General features: G+C 35.4%; 1 protein-coding gene across 1 annotated transcript in view; it reads left to right on the plus strand.

Annotated features, from left to right (window-relative positions):
• The first annotated feature begins 8,058 nt into the window (after positions 1–8,058).
• The window catches only part of LOC126828565 (protein Wnt-16), a 31,623-nt gene continuing 20,900 nt past the window's right edge, over positions 8,059–18,781 (plus strand). The window contains exons 1-3 of the mRNA XM_050558409.2: positions 8,059–8,287; positions 9,869–10,098; positions 16,860–17,146. Of these exons, the coding sequence (XP_050414366.1) occupies positions 8,190–8,287; positions 9,869–10,098; positions 16,860–17,146 (615 nt within the window). The 5' untranslated portion in view covers positions 8,059–8,189. The remainder of the gene's footprint in view (positions 8,288–9,868; positions 10,099–16,859; positions 17,147–18,781) is intronic.

Below are 18,781 nucleotides of genomic sequence, written 5' to 3' on the forward strand. Positions count from 1 at the left end.
TCCGAAACATTCGTAAAAACTGCAGTTATTTACTATATAAGGGATTGCCGCCCCAGGTGAAGTTGAAAGTAAATGGAAATGTATGTTTGTCTTTCGTGTTACTGGCTAATTGAAAATATAGTCAGCACATCAGAGACGCCTGCAATAAGTTTTTGAGATAGTCGTGGAACTTATATCTTGAAGTTATATACTTGAATCTATTTGTTTCAATATACATGTATGTCGATATACCTGCCGAACTTCGTCGGTTATCTCAGGGTCCTCCGGTTTCCTCCCACTGCTGCAGACCACTACCCACAAACAAGCTATTGAAATACAATTTCACAATATGCTAATTTAGAAATGACCTAGTTTATGTGGAGTGAACCTTAACCCCCTCCCCATCTCTCTCTCTCTCTCTCTTTCTCTCTCTCTCTCTGAGAATCAGAATATATAAATATTGTCTAATATTTCCGAAGCAATGGTTACGAGCATTATCCGCCCAATAACCCTCGCTACACTGACATTACAAATCGGCTACCACACCATCTGTTTTTAAATCGACATGGGGGTAAGCACGAATATAATTATTTTTTCTACAAGTAGTTCCAAGTTATAGCCGCTGGGTAAGTTATGACTTGATACAGTCGCCTTGAGATTTTCCCTAATAATTTTACCTGTGAACGCACTATTACATATCAGAGGATAAATGAAACTATCTACACTTTGGAACGAAACAATTTACCGTTCTGGTATAGATATATAAATACTGGAATAAATATGTGACACTTATCGTTAAGGTTCAAAACATGATTTAATAGGCCTAACTATAAATAAAAAAAGTTTGGTTACATACGATCCTATAGAAGAATCTGAATCAGGATTCATTTTAGATTCAGTATCTGCTCATCTTAATTCTGTTCGAATTTGAAATCATTTTATAAGTTTAACGTTTGCTGACTGGAGTCTAATTAGAAGAAAATACCGAGTAAAGAATGCTATTTAAAGGAATACAAATTTGGATAGTGGCCAAACACACGTTAAATTATCAATCCCTGGAAATAACTCGACTCTTAAAAAGCCCATGAGCCACGGTCGCATGGTGGGTATGACACTGGCTCACTAATCAGGGGGTTCGATCCCGTGTTGACCGAGGAAGTTTCCCCCCTTCAGTAGTGCGATAAACGTAAGACGTTAAAACTCTCAACATGATACCGAAGAACCGTCAGTATTTGTTTGTTTTCTCATAATATGAATGATACCCTGGACACTTTATGTGAAGATACCAAACACAACTCTTTAAAGGCATAAATCATCTGGTCAAAGGCATTGTTTATGTTATATTTCAATATTAAGAGCTTTATAAAGCAAATATCATATTTTCTTATCAAGATGTTGAGACATTTGTTTGTCCGTTTTTACCACACGTACCCAATGAAGAACAACAGTGTTTTCGTGAACGTGTACGGTATCAGTTTCTTCAAACTGTTGGTGTTTGCTCATAACTTTGTATCTTCTTGTATTTGTGTGCTGGTTGATACAAACCTTTAATAGTTGGTAGCTTTGTAGCGATTGCTCGAGTTATCATCCATATTTAAACTCTATTAGCCGCATATAATTCCAAAGTTTCCATTAAAGACTCAAGGGTAGTCAAAAAGTTAGGAGGACAAAATTTGCTATTGCTAAAATTGTAAATAAAAATTCAGTGAAAATTACACCCAAAGTAATTCGTTGTGTTATTTCTATACCAGTATACTAAACATCCTAAACTCTTGCATGATGAATTTCGACCGCCCAGCTGACTTAAAACCTAATTGATCGTGCTGGAGACTACATTACCGAAAATCACCCAGATAAGCCAAGTTGCTAGAGATAACCCCAGAATTCATAAACAAGATTAGTCATGAGATGGAATACACCACTCCTCCTTGCCCATGCCCCACAAATATGCAGGACCGCCGAGTGAACTTTTATGTGCCCGAGACAACATCCAATCCATTTTCATAATATTTAGAATCATTTAACCCCTCTTTGTTTTACTTATTTCGCTAAATTAGTTTAGGAAAGTGAAAATAAATCGGCAAATTGCAACATGGGCAACGGGAACGTCTCAAGGCCAATACGCTAACCGTTACCACGAACCTATTGACATTCATTCTGTCGTTAGTAACCTCCTTGGTCAGGCTTAAAGTATTTTTTTACTTTTTACACAGCCTGTGTCTAAATCTTGATCATTTCCTTATTCTTGGGATTGTCTCACTGCTACTCCTCCCTCATTAGCCAACATAATGAAATGAAACTTGACAGATATATATCGAAGCGGAGGTGGTTATGGCAAGCCTTTTCTCGATTTTCACTGGTTACAAAATTAAGTCATGGTTCAGATATACGTCAAATCGACTCTAGCATGTGCCACAGAAAGAAAGCCCACGCCATCGTGCCCACCCTCCTTCGGAGGCCTCTAGTCGTCATTAGCCCAGTCAGTGCTGAACAGTATAGGATATTAAACATCCTTTCATTTCATTTCATTTCAGTTACAATCCGATCAGTAAGTTTTAGTTTCTAATAGTGAATACACGGAATTTTCGTGAGTAATCAAGTGAGATATCCCTATCCAGAATCAGGGATCTTCTTTATTGGAATTATAGTACCTCCACCCTGTTTCTAATCGGGATGTGGGTGTTTAATTAATAAGATATGATGATCCATAAAAAATTTTCCAGTAATACCTTTGATTTGATGAAAACACTGTTAATCCATCGTGTAGTTGTCTTCTCAGGAAGAGATATAACTACCTTAAAAGATTACCACCAATAAAAATATAAATCGCTGTCACCTTGTTAGTTGTGAATTGGGGTTTTAACGCCCCCTTTCACTTAGAGTGACATCGCAGACAAGCCTATTTCTTGAGTAAATTCAGTAAATGCGCAGGACTCTTTCCTGTGTGAGATAAACGGAGTATTTACAAGTCACATATTCTCTCAGCGAAGATCGAAACAACGACCACAAGCATGGGACTCTATACCTTCTCTAGCTCTATATATACCACTTCCCACTTTTTTATTCACGGGGTAATAGGGTTTTGTTGTATTTTTGTATAACAATGTATATTTTATGTACATGACGTGTGTCTATTCTTCCTTGCCAATACCTTCGTTGCTCTGTTTGCTCACGTGTCGATAGGCTAATTACCTTTCTGTGCGGAGAGTTCCAGTCTCGTTCACTTCTCGCACCAGCAGAGAGAGTAGTTTCACAGGCATGTAGCAGTGGGTGAAGGATATGCAAACAATAAAAACTTCCCCTCTACTTCCTCTCGCTATAACAATAATTGTTTTATTAGTATAACAGGTAGCAGCTCTCTTCTCGCGCCAAAATCTCGCCTTTAAACTGGAGTTACTTGTGATAAATCAAGGAGATTTACGCGGTATGCTAATTGCCTTCACACGATCGGCGATAAAAGGTACCGAAGCTATACTGGGTACGCGGTGGCACGTTTAACACGAATGTTTCTAATTCCAAGACAATATAGAGGTATTCATCTAATTTGCCTAATCATTCGTTGCTATTTACTGATGCTGTATTACTAAATACTGGTACACGATAAATATGTCATGGTTGAACGTTTAAAACTGGTACACATTTGATTAATTATCGAATATTGTCACTGACCCGAGTTCAAATAATAAGTAGAGGAGTTAACTTTTGTACAGTGCTTAGTTTCTCATATTAGATTACACATTAAAATACTAAAAACACTGATATAAAGAAGATGTAAAAAGATTTACACAATCGCTACAGCTTAACGATTGCCTTTTCTCTTTCTTCAGATATCCCAGCATTTTATAAGCTCTAAACCACAACGTAAGCCGTGTCTTCAAGAAAGCCACGGTGGCTCGATTAGTAAGACGTTGCCTCGCTATCCTGGAGGTCCATTGTTCCATTTCCAGAGAAAGTTCATCGGGATTTTCCGTCGTGGTGCGCCCTTATCAGTCAGTGGTGCAGGGCGAATGGTCAGGCAAGGGACAACCACTAGTCGTTCGAATAACCGAGGTCCCGCGTACAGTTATAGAATTCGATATAATAGTAGGCCGTAGCGCCGTTGTTCGGGTAAAATGTTCCTCATTGCACACTGTTTGGCGCATACCCGTCTTAATTAGCCCAGTCGATGCAGAACAGTCATTTTTACAGTTCATCATTTATTTACTGTTGTTTATTATTATAGCACGACATAATTCAATTGGGAGCCGCAGTGTTTCAGTGAGTATGGTGCTGGCTGGATAAGCAAGGGGGCCCAGATTCGCTCAGTGTTTCGCCTTGTCAGTGGTGCAGGACGGAGCGCCTGGCAAATAACAGTGTCTAGTCATTCGAATGGTACGAAAAGACGCGATCCCGAGCACATATTGGCGTGTGTGGAATTCGAAACAAGATCACATAGCACCCTGCATGGTGGTGCAAAAAAAAAAAAAAAAAAAGCAGGGCGTTAAGCCCCATTTTAAGTCAAAATTGAGTTGAATATAATTTTCGAATCACATTTCGCTGTTTATTATTTATTTATTTACCATTTTCACCAACACCAGTGGCCACGTGTACGCATTTATGGAAATAGTAATTGTACTTTAACCTTATGCGCATTGATGCTTTTTATTCCGTGGTCCAAATAAAGTAGCATTTGACCTAGACGTATCGACACAAAGAAAACTAAAATAGCCACTTGATATATTGACTGGCTATTGTCGGTTCAAGTAAAACATGAAATAAAGAAATAGAAGTGGGAAGAGTTTGTCGAGTAAATACGACTGATAGACAACAAAGTAACGTTAACCGTCCAAACGTCCGGCACAATTGAATAAGTTGTATTGATGTTATTGAGACACCCTAGGATTAGAGCTTACCTGTTGATACACAGGTAAATATGTGATGAAAAGAGATAAAGATACTAAGAAAATGAATGAGTGAATACTGGTCTCGGTTGGGCATGTAGAATGAAAATGGGTTTAACGTCCTACTGTTCTGCTGCTCCGACTGGGCTAATGAAGACGGGCATGCACATGGCTCAGTGTGCTATGAGGGATATTTTTCCTGGGTAGCATTAACCGTTTCTTTGATTTTAATGGAGCCATCTCTGATATATTTTAGTTAATAACAAATGGTTTAATTCGTCTGGAAAGACCGTTAACAGTTTTATCCTGTTTAAATTCTTTGACATTTTTACAAAGAAATATTTAGCGAAGGTGTTGATATTTGAACTTCGTGCTATACCACAAGCGGGTTTTAATGCAAGATACGCCCACGGAGAACTGGGACAATCGATAAGGCACATACGCATCATCGCATCGCCCCACTGCTTCACGCCAAAATGGAAATAAACACGTTAAAAACTGTAGCCTCTATCCCGTTCACAAGGTTTTCGGGAAAGGTTATTAACACCAGAACGGAAGGTCACAGAAGGCTGAATATTGATAGCGTTCTTCCTCAATGCTTCACAGAAAATTTGAACTAAAGATAGCTTCTATCTCGTTCAGCAGGTTTTCGGAAAAGTGGGGTAACTTCGAAACTGAAGGCAGTGGAATGCTGAATATCGACAGAGTTCGTCCTCGCATGAACTTAATGCTTCACAAATGTTAAAAACTATCGCGTTCACAAGGTTTTCTGCTAAGCGGGCAAAACTCCGGGACGAAAGGTTGCAGAATGTTGAATATCGATTGGGTTCATTCTCGCAGGACCCCAATGCTTCACACCAAACTTGAGCAAATTTCGTTCAAAACTGGGGTGGGGGTACAGAACGGTAGGTCGCGGAACGCTAAATATCGATAGGATTCGCCCTGTTATGATCCCAATGCCTCACAGCGAATTGAAAAATATCCTTTTCACAAGGTTTTCTGCAGGGGGAGGGGCGGGGGGTCAGATTATCAATAGGATTCGTCCCTGAACGGACCAACAAATAACGATGAAAATCTATACTAGAGTGCCCACAAACTTACACATTTTGCGGAAATACAGGAGCCAAACCCAAGAAGTTACCCACCAAAATCAATCTCATCCGAGATCTTTTGATCCACAAACTTTGTACATATACATATTTCACATTTTATATATGCGTAAAAGGTCGGGCCATAACCCAAGAAGTTGCGGTCCCCGATTTCTACCAAATTGTAATAAACATTTGAAGGTTAATCAAAATCGAATAAATATTGTGACCTCTAGATGGTCCACAAGCTATGTAAGTGAGTTACGGTCTGATATGTGCCAAAATCCAACCCTTCCGAGATCTTTGGGATAAAAACATATATTCTAAGTTTCATCAAAATCCGATAAAGTTGTGACGTCACCTTTAGTTCTGGAGTGTCATTAAACAAATGTGAACGGACGGGTGGGCATGGGCGATGATATAATACGTCCAATTCAAAATGTAGCCCTCTAAAATTACCATTTGACGGATTCACCAATCCGACTGCAGTAATAGTTATTGTATTTTAAGAGATACTTTTAAACTGACGTTGCCTCGTAAACAGATAAATTTCGACTATTCAGATAACAGATAAATGTCATCAATATAAGCGTGGTATATCCTTCTCGATATCCATTTCTATACGGCAAAGTTTGTTATATAAGGATGTCCATTGTTTTGGGATTCGTTCATGATAATCTCCATACATCAGAGGATAGTTTAAAGTCAGTTTTAGCCTAACTAATAAGCATACATCTATCTGAAAAGCATATTTTGCTACATACCAAAACTGCTGTTGAAACCAAGTATTTGTTGAAATGTGCCGCATGGTTAAACTTTTTGAAATTGACTTCATCAAGTCTCCGCCATATGTTTTTGCTTTCCCTCGTGAATTTTTAATGTACTCTGAGTTGTTCACAACATTAGTAAAATAGTGTTAATGGGCATATACAATATCTATAGCATACTTTAATTGAACATTTTATAATTTTTACCTTACTATCCCTTTCAATTATCGAAGAGACATGAATTTTTAATATATGCGTTTGTTCATTTCAGGTTGGCCTTTTAACACATGCTTGATGAATTATACGCCTATTTTTTCTGATTCAGTGCTCAACATCCATCTTGCTTTTTTGCTGTAAAATATCTATTTTTTTTAATATGTGTTAGCTTTGATAAATAAAATTAGATTACCAATCTTTTAATTTAAAGTGCCGGGGTGAAATGTATATATAAAAAGAGAGCAGTTTCAATAAGAATTGTTACAATAAAGCAATTGCACGCTTATTAACAAATCAAAAAACGACATAATTTGTAATTTTTCAGCCCTTGGAAATGTATTATTATTCTGAACCTTGACACCTTCCAGGTAAATAAAGAGGCAAATTTTATCTGATGACAATATTGATAGAAAGGATTTTACACTTTTCTCCATATAATTCTTTCTGTGTAGATATGCCGTAAATTTCTGTAGTGTGCAACTTTTGTTCTCCTATTTATATGCGTACTGTTACATCTTTTTGGAAAAATTTCAAGTAATCATATCACTATAGTGAGCTATCGATGTTCTACGATAATAAGAAATAAATTAAGAAAGGATAAGCCCCTAGCGATACTGAAATAGTTGCATCATTTTGTTATTCGTATGACCACCTATAGCCAACAATTTGTACTGCTCCCATTTCTAAACTATGAAACTGTGGATTGACAATCTATTTAACGGTGTACATAAACAAAAATAGCCGACAATAATGCAATGTGGATAGTTGTTATTAAAATGTCTTCTATATCTATACATTTATCTTTGCCGATAAGGGGAGAAACGTACTCCGTAGCACATAAGCTATTGAGATATTTATCATCTAGTAGTATTCTATACTATCTTAGGTGTCTTATTGGATATGATATATGGATTGACCTTAAGTCGATCAGTTTACGTCATTTACTACACCTTTTTAGCGTTTACTTCACAACTTTCCATAAGACCGGTGACTAGACGACGCAATCTGATAGATTACCATATCACGTGATGCAACGACCAATGAAAATAATCCATTTTCCTACCTGGGCAGAAGTAACCAATGAAAAGATATAGCGGCTTGTAAAAAGCTGTAATGAATAATGTTCGGCTTTCAACACTGACGGGATGTATCATTTGCTCTGATAGATAGCTAGGAATATCAATACATTCGATGTGGTTTTACACCCAAACTGGATTAATACCGTAACCATCAAGTAGGAATGTGTGTGTGAAAAAAAGATGGCATATTGCCTGTTGCCGACACGGCACTGGATATTAAGAATAATTTTACTTTTTCTGTTTTTAACAGAATGCCAGGTTCTGGCTATTGCTTGGATGTAAGTGATCTTTTTTAAGTATTCATTCATGATTTCAAAACGAAATGGCGGATTTAAATCTAAGAAGACATTTACAACCATTAAGCTTTTGATAAGGAGACATTTTATTCTTCAAAATAGCCATAATAATCTAATATCAGCAAATACAATCTGAGTCGATCCCCGTGCTAAAATGTGGATAGTCACATTCACAAACATTGATAAATAGAAACGATTATATTACATATTATATCTTTGATGTTGAATTTCACTTCAAAGAAAACGTTGGCTACAGGTTAGATTTCAGAATTTCCAAATAGTGGAGACCCTACACTATTTCATTTCCCTAAATTATTTTAATTCATTCATAAGGCTGATGGGTTTTTTACTATATTATGAAGAATTATGGAGGTTTCAGGAATAATTATTTTGTAAACTTTGAAATTAATATTTTTAAATTAGTTTATCCATTAGCCTACATTAGCCCATTTTACATATTGTAAATTAATGGAGGTTATTTAAAATGCAGAAAGATAATTACTTATTATACAATATTTTGTAATATTTATTGGACAATTGATATTTTTTATTATAAAAATATTAAAATATTATAATTTTAGATTTATTCAAATCTTTTTATAATTGATATCATTTTTAAAGAAATGACACAAAATGTGTTAAAAAGAAAATCGAATCGTTATTTTCGTTACATAATAATATAAACATTGATTGGCCTATAAATTCCATTAGGTACAGACTTTGATTTAACTGAACGAGTAAATTGTTTCATTTTTCTGTTTTATTAAGTTTGTAAATTAAGACAGGAAATGAACATGCCTACAAATCATCGACTGAAGAAAAACACACAAATTATTGTTATCTTTCGTACATCACAGGCCTACAAATTATTATGTCTCAAATATTTGTAAGATCTATATTAAGGACTTACCCTACACATTTCGGTTTATATGCTTCTTTAACTGACAAATTCTCTGCTATATGTTTTCAGAATTTATTTTTAAATGTCAGTAATATATCATTTCCAAAATTCCTCTTAATTATCTCTATTGAAACAAATGGAAATTAATAGCTAGTTTGACATCTGTATTAACAGAAAGCAAAACATAGAACATTTTTTCCAAATTTTCAAGTGATAAATAGGTTACTTAAGTTGAATGATTAATTTAAACATGTCAAAAGAACTACGCGTATTTAAAGATACATTGTGCCGATTTCTAAACACTACTATATTATCTTATTTACTATTATATCAAATCTTAGATAACCTAGACACAAACGCATGTCACTGGAAAAAAAATCACTTGTATCAAGAAGTGATTTTTATGTTGTCTGTCGTGGAAAGTAACATTACCTATTTTCGAGAATTATTCAAAGTTTCGTTCTCTGATAGGATAACAATTTATGGTACATTTCCACATTTAAAAAATTTACTTTTTATTTTTTTTTAAAAAAAGACCCAAACAAACTTATGGTAAATATATAAATTCTAATATAGCGATGCACCTGGTTTGTTCTCCTGGACTTTAGATTCATAATGTTGTGTCATCTTAGAATTAAACTATATTTTGTAAAATTTTGTAGGTCTCTAGGTGTTGCTTCCCTAGCAGGATCTTTGCAAAAAGATGACTGTGAAATACCTGGCCTTGTTATTCAACAGAAAGAAGTGTGCTTGAAAAATCCAGAATCTGTTTATTGTATCGGTGAAGGTGCTCGACGTGGAATCATAGAATGTCAAAAACAATTTAAATTTGAAAGATGGAATTGTACTCTTGTAGGAAATCAGACAGTTTTTGGACACGTTCTTAGTAAAGGTAGGAACTTTAAATATCATTCAAATTTTATTGGAATATTAAAGAATTCCATTCGTCCTTTTTTGTTGGTAATATGCTACAATTATATGTTGCATTGTTCAACTTTATTATGCAATCAGGTAAACGGGTTGTGTGTTTTTTACTGAAATGTTTATTAATAACACCATTTACATGTCGAAAGGATGGTTTGATGTTGATTAGGCGCTAGCAGCAAATCATAAAAAAATTGCGAAAAAAATAATAATATGTTGACAATTTTAGTGTTTTGAAATTTGTTTAGTTCAATATATTCTCTCAATTGATTATTTCTGTAATTGCTCCAATTGCATTTAACCCACATTTATACATTATATATCCATCCGAACTAACTAAATTTGGTTTGGTTTATTTTTAGCTACCCATTTTACTACGTTTTATTCATGTGCCGAGAGGAGTTTATGATGTTTTTATTCCACACGACTGAAAGTTGAAAGTTTGGCACATTTGGCCACAAACTTGCGGAACAATAGAGATACTATTTTAAACGTCGAATTTTAGTGTCGAATTTACTTTGATCTACTTTTAGAACGACCCTGGCGTTTATGCTGCAATTGTGTCAAACGCAAACCAATTGAATTCTACTCGACATTTAGAACAGGCGTTATCTGTATTCAAGGCATTCACAATGTAACATCATAAAACATTATTCAATTCGAATAGATTATCACTTTTCTTTGAATATTGTTCGTATACGAGTCATTATCTTCAACAGAAATATAAAATCTTGTCTCCCATACCCATAAAACTTCCATTTCAATCCCAAACAGCCGTCTTCTATTTATTAGAGGTAAAAGTGAATTCGTGTTGATAGTTTTGAAGCTATCCTAGAATTGAAAGGAGTTTTCTTTTGTCGAGTTGAAGTCGTATAGCAACTATAAAAAACGGGTTAAGTTAAGATCAATGTCGAAATATGATGTCTGCCTTAGGATTCTTTAACTACAATAGTCAGAAAAACATTAATCAACGAAACATGTGCGTGATGGCAACATTAGAGGGTCATTACAGCATTCAAACTTCTATTAAAAGCCCATCAGGGATATTAAACAGAGCCTCGAGAGAATTTATTATCCAATTCTGCTTTAGACGTAGTTCTGTGAAGAATGTGCATTTCTGCTAGATATTCATAAAACCTCGTGTTCCGCTTCAAAGCTTCGTCTTTGAACTTCAGCGTTACTTCACAGGCGAATTATTTTCGGCTTGCATGCAGGCACCTTTTGCTCTTTAAATTTTTCTGTCTAAAAGCTGTTGGATCCATTAGGAGCCTTGATGAGAACACGGCAAATCAAACGACTCTTCGCTATTGCTAAAACGTGCACATCTTGGTCGTTATATGGTGTACGCCATGTTGCTGATGAAATAAACAGTTTTCATTTTAAAATCATCTTTCTTTTCATTGCACTATTTTTTTCAAAATCGCTGTAGTATTGAATTGCTGAAATGGTCTCGCCATATTTATAACGTAAAGCGCAAGTGATACGGTATAGAGGGCGTGATAGATATCACTAATCTCTTTACTGTAAGCTCTTGATATCTGCTTGTACATTATTGTATAACCGATTTAATCTTCTTCCACTCTTTCTTCCAAATTATACACTGCAGATATGAATAGAAATATATTCCCTGTTATAAGAAATATTTCCTTTGAACACGTCGATCATATTATGTTAAGGGGTCACAATATTTGAACTACAAAGATATCATTTTGGACATTTGATGCAGGGATATTCTGTAGGTGCCAAAACTAACAATTAAAATGTTAAAAAAATAATAGCTTTTGTTTGGTTTCGATCTGATATTACGACAATAAATCATTCGGTTTATTTTTGACGTTTCCCGTGTAAATGTCTTTTTAAAGGTACCACCTCTTTAACAAAGGCGATAAACACACGAAGTAAACGTTATTAGTCACAGGGTTTAAGGGAGAAAACTGTGACTCTTTTCAACAATACATGTTGGAAATGAAAGTAAAAAAACAAGGAAATATTTTCAAAACATGTCATATAAATGGCAAATGACCCTGCCTGGTAAGTTTTAGATGGTCTTGGTCTTGTCTCGAGAATATCGAACGATTTTTTTTTCACGACAGGTTGATGAAGCCATATTGAAGGTCTATATTGAATTTATGATAATAAATGTTTTTTTATTATTGTACTATGGTCTATATTGTTCAAATAAGTATAATTGTTGTAAAATTATTAAATTCCCGACTATCACAAGAATATATCTTACACGATGTAACACGATAGTTTTTTAAACAGCACCACTTGATACGCAGTAGACGCCACTGCATTTGATGTCAAATCACTAATGAAAAAATAATAATTATTGCAATAAGTATACTGGAAACTAGTAATTCATTTGGTTTAATTCAATTCTTTTGAGATATGAGACAATCGCCAAAGTATGCTGCAGTACAATATAAGAATGTATCGTTTTCATTTGTAGTGCATTGGTAATCTGCTTGCGATCTCAGTGTTTGCACATACCGTCTCTATCTCGTTTTGCCGAACAATTGACAACCGAACTACTTTAAGATGTCACGTACGACTGTCTCTGTGTTTTATTCCTTTGAAAAAATACCGTTACAAATCACCCCTTAAAGGCCATTAAAGACATAACCACCCGCCTATTCACATTCAGAAAACTTATCAGGAATGCATCCTAGGGTTTGGTTAGCGGGACATACAAACGAAGTGTAGAAAAGCTTCTTTCACATAACACAATTCTCTTTGGCTTTCGGGTGACTTTACCAACATTCAGTGGGAGATTGTCTTTAGATTGGATTGGGGGTGTGTACTGGTGATTTAGTACAATATTCAAAGCCCACTGTGACGGACGCAAGAATTTGAAGAGTAAACGAATTACACCAAATACTCAATGAAAACCCTCCATTCAAAAATCCTCCTTTCATATGCTTTTCTCTCTTGACCTCTATGCCCGTACGATAGAAAACGATAATTATTTATTCGTTCAAACTGTAAATATGCATATTATATAAAAAAAATTAACATATCGGTTATCCACTTTATTATTAAGAACCATATCTTTGATTTCGACAATAGGAACAGCATCAAACCGTAACAACAAGATATCATTCGCATAGTCGTTCTCACCAAATTCTCTAAAGGTCTAACTTACACATCCAATAAAATTGTTGAATTCGGCTTGGGGTGTATATAAATTTTATATAGACTAAACATTTGCTTTCGTTGCTGGTATAGTTTGGGATTTTGGGAGAAATTGTATTGTGGCAAATGTGGCAATAAAACTTTGTGAAGGAGAAGAACGTAGAGTATGGTTTGTATTCGTCTACATAAAAACTTTTCCAACAGTTTTTACGCCAAAGGTAAATTCCCATAAACAATTTTCTGCTTTCATAGAATCTCATAAAAGAGCAACTGCCGTATTCAAAAACGACAAAACACCTGCCCCAATAAAACGTCTGGCCCCGAATTAAAATCGGGAGTAAATGTAACGCACAGGCGCCACATTTAATGAGATTTGCAGATTTGTTGTTTCATTCTAGTTTCTACTTCTGCTCTGATGGAAACTTACACCAAATATCAATATTTTAATGTTTATAGACAAAACATATCCATTGCAAGCAAAGTTTTATTGCTAGTCCCATTTGTTTATTTTATCAGATAATTATTTTTAAAAATCTGTTTTCGTGCCATATTTTGAAAGCTTTTGCGTTGTTTTATTATGCCCATGGAAGATGTTTTTGGATTTTTATTGTCATTTCCATTTTCTTTTCTATTGTTTATTTTGCTGGAAATGCTATTTTATTATTCGTGTGATTGTTATCCATGGGTATACTATATATAAATGTTTTGTTTCGAACTATGTTACAATGGAACTATTTAGATTTAGGGATTAGAACTCTAAATGAACTTCTCAAATAAATCAGTGATATCGGACTTAGCTAGAATGAATAAGCATACCTGAAGTCCATCACTACTAATTTTTGTTTGAACGTGGGTTTCTGAAGCCGAAGCTTGAATTTTGAACTATTGTTAGAAGGAAAAACAAATCACTTAGGTACGCTGAATATAAATCATCAGTGCATGATTATTGCACAACAGAAAAAAGGTGATGAGATAAAAGAAACCTAATTACACATGCACAAAAAAGAACTTGCGACGTAAATTTATATATGTAGATGAGGAAGTGATATTCACCTCAACGGCTTTCATTGAACAGCAAGTTAACTACTGGTTCTATTTTCAATATCAGTTTTTGTATAACGCACAGTTCCAACATTCAATTTTAGCATACCATTTTGGTATATTTTATCAAGATACGAATTTCAGAAGCTAAAGTTACTGAACGGTAAACACATGATTGTTTAAATACAGCAGTTCAATAAACTGTTTTGACTGCGCAGTCCTACACACAGATTTTGGCAACATCCAGTCAGATAAGTTCCATCTAGTGTTGATTCCAGGAATCATTAATAATTACTGGAAATAACCATTGGTACCATATCCCCTACTTTTGTTTACAAGAATTTCAACTTTGTGACTTTATGAAAGAAGTTTTGATTTTGATAATGGTCTATGTCCATGTGTATAGCTATAGAAATCTGATCACATTGACAGTTTCTGACGTGTGAGCAGGACTTTATTTTCACTAATTCCTAAAAAAATAAACCGTAGTTCTGACAGAAAAAGAGAGAAATGGGGTATAGAGTCCACTCAACAAAAATTAGGCCATCTCGGGACTAAAACCGTAGTTCTGGAAAGAAGGTGCGTTTCTTACATAAAAAACAACATCCATCAGACGATATTAATTTATACCATACACAAAGGATGTACTTGAAAGGTTAATGCTTTTAATAGGTTATGTTTTATTACAAGGAATTTGTCAATTTCATAACTAAAATTTTGAAAAGCATCCTAATACGAACTACTGGGATATTTTTTGGAAAATTGCATTTTGGATATATATCCAAAGGGATCAATAGACGAAATAATTTCTACTGATGAGCTTTCATTCTCCCTCTATCCGTTATCAAACATTGTACAAAGTAGTTCCTAATGCCTTTAATTTTGCAAGCTTATGTATAATGCTATACCCATTCGCCCGTCTGCCGGAACGACGTCGAACGCATGACTTATGCGTGGCAACCAACATCCCGACTCCTCCAGTGCATACGTCTTTGGTGCATTTGTGGGGTTGGATGGCTGAATGGTTATTACGTGCGCGCTGTATCACGAAGCCTGTCATTGAGTCAACTGGCGTGGTTTCGAATCCCCGGTTGTACGTGACAAGGAGTAGGGTCACCTGTCCAACCTCGTGGTTTTCTCTGGGTCCTCCGGTTTCCTCCCAATGCTAAAGAACACTACGCGCAAGCGAATTATTGAAATAAAATTAAACCATATGTTAGTCCCGAAATGACCTAGATTGTATCGAGTGGACGTTAAACCCCATTTCCCTCTCTCTCTCTCTCTTTGGTGCATTAAAGTTATAATTTATGCCCATTACTTCAAGAAATAAATATGTTTTAAACCTTTTTACTGAATATATTGTTGGTTTAGAACTCGGAGACTTAGATCCATGCCCTGTAACTGTATTAAATTAACATTAGCTTTGCATACCTCAAATAGAAAAATAACTTAATATGCGTATCATAGCTGATACAATTTTTGCCGCCTGACAAAATCGGTCGTAAAGCATTTTCAAGGCGAGATAAGATAAATATGACAAAATGGCCATTGTATAAAACATGTCTGATGTGACTGATAGAGATGTTTTCAAAATACTGGGCTGATATATTTGATATTCATCTTTGTATACAACACTAAAGACAGTTGTGTTTCTGTCCGTGAGTAACTTAGTTACCTAAACTTTCACATTCTATTCCATTGCTATATTTTGTGACATCGAGATTTACCTTAACGGGGATTAGATATGCAGTAATCGGGCTTGCAACGCGAAAAATATTTTATCGTGTGTTGGGTGTAACCTGTGTATATTAAGTAGATATCGGTTTGCGGTTGTGTGTTTTTTTTTATACCAGGAACTGGGTCCAAACGTTAGTCATCTTTTTCGTTTTCTTGTCTTCGATAAAATCCCAAGACTCCGTCAATTGAAGTACGACCGCCATTAAACTTGGCATGTTTGTTCCTGGGGCAATGGCACATCGGTTGACTGCCTTGGATATTTGGTATGGTGTCACAATTTCATGATGTCTGCGACAACGCCATACTCGGTTCCTGGTCCATAGTACGGTCGTACTTGTTTTGGAAAATACATATTATGTGTCCATTATGCTTTGTTAGATTATTAGTGTCATCAATTCTAAATTTTAGTACTGTTTATTATTACACCAAATAAGTCCAGTCGTTAACTCAGTTCAGAATTGCTGTGATGCCGTTGATGGCCCTTAAAAATTGTTTTTTTTTAGCATATTACAAGACCTAGACGTTCCCCATCGCCTGGCGTGGCTTTAAAACCCCTGGTATTAGTGTTACGTATATTGTCAAATCATGTCCTACCTCACTCTCCATTCCACCCAAAACTGTCACTGGAACTTTGTAAAACTGTGTGATTGTTTAAAAGATAACATTTTTCATAATTATATTAGCCAAACTGGTATCTTTTGTTAATATGAATCCATCGGTTGACTTAGGTACAAGTGGGCCTATATTTTATGTTACTTCCTACATTATTAAAAAAACTATTTAATCTTATTTCATAATTATTTTATATTTTTTCAGGAACCAGAGAAACTGCTTTCATTTATGCCATATTGAGTGCCGGGGTAGTGCATTCTGTGACGCAATCGTGTAGTGCGGGAAATTTAACAGACTGTTCTTGTGACATGAGTCGCTATGGACAAGACAATAAAGGAGAGGGCTTCCAGTGGGGTGGATGCTCCGATAATGTAGACTATGGCTTAAAATTTAGCCAAGGTTTTGTGGACGCCCCAGAGATAGTGCGACACGAAGACTCTAGGGATATACGCAATTTGATGAATTTACATAATAATGAAGTGGGTAGAAAGGTAAGAAGTACCAGTTCATTTCATAAACCATTATTTATCCCAATTTCGTTTTGAAACCCATACTATTATTTATAAACTATGTTCCTTGGTGGGTTCTTATCGTATCCCATTCATCTCGTTGGTAACTGGCACTTTGTTCAAGTCTTGTTCCACCAGATCAGAGGAAGATTTTCCAGTGACAAATCTATTCAATATTTTAAGTTGTCCCCTGTTTACACACACATACATATACATTTATTAAACAAGATAATATTTTTAAGTTGTGTTTAGATCTCACACAATGAATAAATAGCTTTCTGTCATCGATTTGATCCGCACGCTGCATGTTTCCCATGACACTTTTATTATAGAACTGGTATACTGCTACTTCTACACAGCCCATATCGCAGACAATATCTATCTTAGAGAGAGTTCCTAGAAGTTTATAGATATATTGTCTGCTTAGTTACCCGTCTACGATAATTGACTGGTCGTTAACCTAACTCGTCATTATTTGTATTGTGTATTTAAATTGCGGTCGACAATCTTATCAAATTAGATCATTGCTTTCTATTAGATCGATGGACAAATCCAGCTGTAATAAACAAACTTCCGCTAATCAAAGTGAACAAGAGTCATTGTCACACAAAGCTGTAAGTGTTTTATGAGCCACTGATAGCATCAAACAACAAGAAGGCAATTTGTGTGTGAGAGGGGTATTATGGGCAGGGATTATTGGTAATCTGTACTTGAGCCCTCTATCGCAACACTTCAAAACTCCTCCAGACATCAAACATACCGTACCGATAAACATAGAGTAAATTGGCTGATAGTTTCAGTGCAGACATTGAGGTGAAGATTTCGAAGGGCTATTACTAAAATGGTGGTACACATTAGTCACAGAGAAGAATGAACATACTTTGTGTCACCAATATTATCTATATAGCTGTCGATCTACTACTACTGGTTTAAAACATCTTACTCGATTGTTCGAAGTCGTCAAATTAAAACACTGTAGTCACTACCTTTAAAATCCCAACATGATAGAATAGATGTTAAATATAGAATATACGACAATACTCAATAAACAGTAGGTTGATTATGTAAAAATACTTTCTGGTCCAAAGCTAATTTAAATTGATAAATTCTAACTTAAGTCATGACAATTTAAACTTTACGTTGGGTTCTATTGATTTTTACACCGACATCTTTATGTGTCTTAGATAAATAAAGAAATAAAGTAATAATTTTCGTGTAATCTTTTTGCTGTAATCCAGGTTTTTGCAAATTCGGAAATGCTGAACAACTACTGTCTACAGTGTTTAGAATAAAATAGTAATATTATTGACGTTTGAGATATATGTGAATGATCAGGCATATCGTGCCTTTAACTACCGGTACTCGTTAATAAATAGAATAAAATGGGGTTTAACGTCCCGTCAACCCAATGTTTGACTCATTTGAGACTAACATACGGATATTTGTCCATGGTCATGTGTGCAATGCTATGGCGGTGAATATTTCCCGGATAGCGGCGTTTCCGACTACAACTCTAAAGTGTTTCTGTACGTTGACGCCTGTATGTACACGAATGGGCCTTGAATGTTCGTCCCATCTGAACAATTAGATAACACTACTCGTCAGCTCCGAAGGCGT

The sequence above is a fragment of the Patella vulgata genome, chromosome 7, assembly GCF_932274485.2.
Source record: "Patella vulgata chromosome 7, xgPatVulg1.2, whole genome shotgun sequence".
Lineage (NCBI taxonomy): Eukaryota > Metazoa > Mollusca > Gastropoda > Patellidae > Patella > Patella vulgata.